The sequence below is a fragment of the Cyrtonyx montezumae genome, unplaced genomic scaffold (assembly GCF_038088225.1).
Source record: "Cyrtonyx montezumae isolate F1298 unplaced genomic scaffold, pur_monq_1.0 scaffold_15, whole genome shotgun sequence".
Lineage (NCBI taxonomy): Eukaryota > Metazoa > Chordata > Aves > Galliformes > Odontophoridae > Cyrtonyx > Cyrtonyx montezumae.
The window spans coordinates 3,509,775-3,515,774 of NW_027071881.1; the positions used below are offsets into that span (position 1 = coordinate 3,509,775).

General features: G+C 49.8%; 1 protein-coding gene across 1 annotated transcript in view; it reads right to left on the reverse strand.

The window, feature by feature from the left end:
* Nucleotides 1-4,151, reverse strand: part of SPNS2 (SPNS lysolipid transporter 2, sphingosine-1-phosphate) — a 118,259-nt gene extending 114,108 nt beyond the window's left edge. Inside the window, exon 1 of the mRNA XM_065731752.1 lies at nucleotides 3,832-4,151. Coding sequence (XP_065587824.1) covers nucleotides 3,832-4,126 — 295 coding nt within the window. The 5' untranslated portion in view covers nucleotides 4,127-4,151. The remainder of the gene's footprint in view (nucleotides 1-3,831) is intronic.
* Nucleotides 4,152-6,000: the final 1,849 nt, after the last annotated feature.

Below are 6,000 nucleotides of genomic sequence, written 5' to 3' on the forward strand. Positions count from 1 at the left end.
GAAAGCAGTGTTGACTTACAAACTCCTGAATATCTTGGCATTTGGAGTTCGTTTTGAACCCTTCCTAACCCTTCAGTTACAGCTTGTACTACATAGCTTTAAACTCGACTTTCCACTTTCAGTAATCATTTGCATGCATGTATCTTCAAAGAATGGTATTTGCAACCATGTGTTGTAATGAGAAGCTAATTAACACAAATATGGTTATTAGCAAGTTACAGACATTTACAAGACAAAAACTCCAGACCAAAGCCTACGGTTTACTGCGTCACAAGGAAGGAGAATCTCAAGGATGGACTAATAGCAACCACTACCTACATTACCATGGGCAAATCGCCGACACTCTGCAATTCTGTTTCCCCTTCTGTAGTGGGATGGTAAAGCTCGCTTACTTTGCCAGGTAGTTCTCCAACTTAATTAAATCATTACCTTTAAATTAAAGGCATTACAGAAATGCCAGGAAGTAGCACCTGAATTAGAAGGTGGGGATGACACTCTAATGAAGCAAGACTATTTTCACCGTCAACAGCAGGCATGGTAAAAGGTCACTCATTGCATGATTGTGAAACCACATTCCAAGCTTCTGAAGGCAAGATGACTTTTCCCAAAACTTCATTAAGGAAGAGGATACATACCAGCATCACTAGATGCTGTCACAGGTGAGCTACAGTGATTTCATGACTGCTAATCTTCCCTTTTCCTTGTTCTTTGTTTTCTAATAGCAGCAAAATATTCCTGCTCTTGAAAGAATACTCTTTCCACAGGCAACCATTTTCAGTATGATCAAAGACCTATTAAAAAAAATTGCAGAGGAATACTTTCCTTCAAGTCAGTAATGTTCAGCACAGAGTTTTCAATCTTTTCTTCATAAGAGACACAGCAGAGACACTCCCACTTTTTGTCTGGAAGAGCTGCTCCCAAATATCATTATACTTATATACAGTATCAGGGCATTGCTGAAAGATCCTCTACCACTGCTCGGGCTTTTGATTTTGAAAGTAGGAGAAGAAACTTATCCATAAGCCATAGGAAACAGCCAGTCCCCAGCAGAGGCCCAGTTTCATCAAGTGTTCTCAGAAGAGCTGTGCCTTAGAGTCAGGCACGAAGCTGCGTATGTCCCATATCTCAAACTGTCCTCCAGTTCTGTCATAGAACACCCCAGATACTAAAAGGCACATCTCATCCTAAAATCGTGTCATCTATAATGGGAAGTCACTGAAATTGTTGCACTTGAAAAAGACTACCCCCAGAAACTCATTATCTGCCATCTCTTTGTATTCAGAAGTAAGAGTGTAAATGCCAAAAACATCGCTTCTGCTCCTCGCTGCTGAAAGGTGAGCAGGAAGAAATACTCACGGAGAACAAGTCACCTGGAGAATGCTTTCTGTTACCTAAGATCTCTGCGCTGACAGAATGCTTACTATCTAACTTGTGTAGTTTAGCTTGAAAATAGAGGGAGATACTCTGAAAACTGCATTTGCAACAAGTAACTTCATGTATCACCTTGCTCCTATTGGCTAAGTAGGAATTTGCTTTAAAAATGTGCATCTGTGATCAGAACAACCAAAATGGCTGGAAATGAATTTTTTAAATAAGTCAGTACTCGTAGCATCATGTCCACTGACTCCTGCATTTGGCTAAATCTGAGAGCAGGAAGATGCCCCAAAAGCTCTCAACACTTCCATGCATATAAAAGAAAGAAAGAAAAAGGTGTGTACAGGTGTGACTTGTGGGACACCAAGAGAAAGGTTAATGACATGGGCCAACACCTAATGGCCACAGAGAACCTGTGCCAGGGATCAACCTGGAGATGCCAATTCTCAGGATCCAAACCCCATTGGTACTGCTGCTCCCCCCTCAAACACTTTTCAGACAGAACCAGAACCAGGAATTGGCACCACTTCTCACAGCAGTTCAGCAGCCTTCACTAAATCATAACTTCTCATGCTACTTCCCTTGCCACATTGAGGCTAGTGTTAAACTGCCTTATTATTTTGCTGCAGCAATTCATATTTGCAAAGTACTTTGAAGGTCTGAAGAGCTGTATTCACTAATTATTACCTGTCTTGAGACACAAACCGAATATTCAAAGTGCTGGCCTGATTCATATGCGAGTGCACATCACATAAGCATGCGGTATGCACCGAGACCCAAAAATAATAGCAGAGTGGCTTTTAAAGAAGACTTCATAACAAAGTCAGTTTTGTGTACAAAAAATATGTAATAATATTATCACAATTCTTGTATTAGCCTGGATTTAAATTATTCCTTGTTTCAGATGAGCACTCTATAAAAATCAGTTTGAGAAATAACATCGGCCAATGCAAGATAAAGAAAAAAAAAGATGCAAAATGATTCTGCCCCTAAAAGAAAGTCTGATGCTTGAGAACTTAAACCTTTACTATCAAACTGAAAGCTAGCCAGCAAGCACCCAGGGCAGGGGATGGGCAGTGCAGAGCCAGAGCTTGTGCTAAAAGTGCTGGCAACTGTAGCATTGGCGATGCAGCGTCACGGCAGGCAGGTGGTTTTATCCTCTGTTTGGTGAGGCACTTCCCAGCCTTCCCACAAATCAAGATCCTTCTCCTGTACCTTGCTAGCTCATGCTGTGCATTGATGACAAAAGCAAGATGAGAAAGCTGTTGCTGAAAATACTATAGCAGACAGCCTATGTATGTGTTTTTAAAATCACTATTGTGCTCACCTATGCATGTGAGGAGGAACAGCTTTCAAAAAGGAAAACTTTCCACAAGTTAAAGGGAAATGGTACTTTGTGGTCAATCTCTGTACTAAAGGGACTCCTATTCAAGGGTGAAATAAGCAAACTACAATTTCTTTCAGCAATAACAGAGCAACATTGCATCTTTAGGCTTCCTCCTGCACTGCACTGAGCCACTACTCAGCAGCTCCCAACGGGGCCTTTGCATTTCCTGAAGGATCGAGCCCTGCCTAAAAACCATAATAAAAAGCCACAACATCAGGCAGCTAAATTTTCATTCTAACCCTTCCCACCTCCCTGTCCCAGACAAAACCAGACCATCCTGGCCAACATATTGTGACAACAGTGACTAGATGCACCCCTTGCACACTGTTACTGCCCTACAAACATAAATTATTTTAATGCAGCATAAACAAATACTCTAATTTGTTTAACACCACATCGAGTCCTAGCGATTAAAACGCGTATATGCACAGAGCAACACTCATACATGCGCAAAGCCCTTTTTATAAGCTCCGAAGATAAAATTATCAACATCGCCGAACACAGAATATGCATTATTTTTTAATTACACGAGGTAGTTGAACAGCACCAAGCCTCGTTCGTTTCTAATTAGCAGAACTTCGGTAATCATTCTCCTCTCCACTATTAAGAATAAACTGGGCGTCCCCTCCGGGTACCGGCACCGCGCTCATCCTAACGCAGGTTCGGCTCCAAGCCGGAGCGCTGCAGCGCACCGCGCGCATCCGTCCGAAGGAAAGCCACGCTGCACCAAGGGCCCCGCAGCCCGCCCCGCAGGGCACCGAGCTCCTCGGCAGAGGGCTGAAGGACAGCCCGGCTCCCCGCGGCCACAAAGCGGGGATGCAGGGCGCGTTCCCGCGCACGCCATCCCCCGTCGGGCGGCCGCACCTGTCACCCGCGGCGCCCGCACCGCCGATCGATGCCGCGTCCCCGCACGGCTGCCCCGAGCCCGGACGAACAAAGGGCTCCGCTTCGGCTTGGCGTTAAAATTCACGCCGACTAAAGAACAATACCAGGAGCACCTCTGCACGCACACGGGTACACACAGGCACACACAGACACACACCCCTAACCCCGCAAGGCGGAGGCCTCACCTGCTACCGTGTACCGGTCCAGGTAGTTGAGCACGTTGCCCGCGCTGAGGATGCCGGCGGCCGCCACCCGAGCCCGGCCGAGGCCGGCTGCTTTGCGGCGGGCGGTCGGGCGCTCCGGGTGCTTGCCGAGCGCCGGCGGGTTCATCCTCCCCGAGAGGGTCTGCACTTCTCCCTCAGCGCCCCGACCGCAGCAGCCCCGCTCGCCGTCCTCTTCCTCCTCTTCGTCTCCGGCTCGGAGCCGCCCGCCGCAGCCCGGGCTGCCGCCGGAGGAGCCGTCGCTTTCCAGGCACATCATGGGCTGCTAGCGGGAGGCGACCGCGGCTCGCGGCGACCGTCTCAACGCCGCATCCCGCCTCAGCCGCCTGCCCGCGGGACCGGCCGCGCCGCCGCCTCCTCTGACAGCCGCCCGGGAGGGGCGGGGCGGGGCGGGTCCACGCTCTGCTCACGCCCACCCCTCCCCGCCGTCGCCCGCCCCGCTCCGACCACCGCCCCCAGCGGCCGCCCCGCGGGCCGCCCGCGCTTCCCGCCCAGCGCCGCTCCCCTGAGGAGCGCTCTCCCCTGAGGGCGGCGGCCGCCTCCGTCCCCGCGGGCACGAGCGAAGCGCTCGAGCCGGTTTGGGTCGCTGTGCTGTGCGCGGCAGCGCGGTGGGCCTGGATAATCGGTGCCCTCGATCTGGCGTCGCACGGTGCAGTGGGCTAGGAGCCACCGCCACGGACAGGGCTCAGAGCCGTACCGATACCCAGTACTCTGAATACATCCCATAATGAACGCGACAGAGGCAACCCAGGCCCACCCTCAGGTCTGCTGGTAGTCCAGCTCCTTGAGCCTTTCCAGCTCCCACAGCTGTGTGTGCAGGACGGGGCGATGTTCCCCCATGTTCCCCCATGTTCCCCGATGTTCTCTGATGTTCTGGGTGTGCTGCAATGCGCTGCCGGCCTTACAGCTCCCTGCCCAGCCCTGGCTGATTTTCCTATTGCACAGAAGTGGGTTCAGGAACAACAGCTGTCTTCAAAGGAAGTAAAGTTGCTCCAAAATTCCCCACGCTGGAAAGTGTTTTGCCCTGCTCCCCATAAAGCTCCACACCAGAGCAAAGGACCAAGAGTCTTCGAAGAGGTGGAAGTGTTTATTACACAGCTGCTCCAGCCTGTCAGATCCATAGTAAAACTGCAAAAGTACTCCAAAACAGAGGAACAGTGACAGCTAAGGGCTCACGTGCACCTGCCGGCAGCATTACATCATCGAGCCAGAATTCTTACCTACACAGCTGTATCTGGGATACATCTTTAAACAATACATGCATTGTTCAGGCATGTGTGCTCATACCCTGCTTTGTCATACACTGCTCAGAGCTCAACCAGTCCCAGTTGCAGCAAGGCACCAATGACACCAGGGCTCACCTGGTGTGAGATAGGGAGAGAGGAATCCCAGGAGGTGAACAGGGCACTTCAGTCAGCATGCCATTGAGTTCTGGTTGGGCAACGCACCGGGAAGGAGAGGAGGCAGCGGCAGACACACGATACTCTCAACAACAGTAAGTGACGTTTTTGTGTTGAGAATCACTCTGCATAGATGTGACAGGGAACTGGGATGGGTCATGCTGGAGCAGGGAACGCTCAGAGGTTCACTCTCTACAACTGCCTGAGAGGAGGCTATGGTGAGTGTGAGTCAGCCTCTGCTCCTTTGTAACAACGATAGGGCGAGAGATGATGGCCTCAAATTGCACCAGGGGAGGTTCAGGTTGGATATTAGGAACAATTTCTTCTCAGAAAGAGTGGTAGAATAATGGCAAAGGCTGCCCAGAGAGGTGGTGGAGTCACCGTCCCTGGAGGCGTTCAAGAAATGGGGAGATGTGGCACCAAGGGACGTGGTCACTGGTATGGTGGGGATTCACTGATCGTTTGACTAGAGGATATTAGAGGTCTTCTGCAACCTTTACGTTTCTGTGATACAGAGTCAGTAATGGAAACAGATTCACTTGCATTAATTATATAGTCCAAAAGGAGAAAATCAGGAGAGAAATGGCTTCACCAAGACCATAGATCTTGGCTAGCTGCGAAGGCAAAACTGATGGGTTAAGCAGACTATCATGCAGTGAACACAGCTGAGCTGAAGGATCAAAGTTTTGGGCATTAGAAAAAACTTATCTGGAAGAGTGGTCAGGCACTGGCA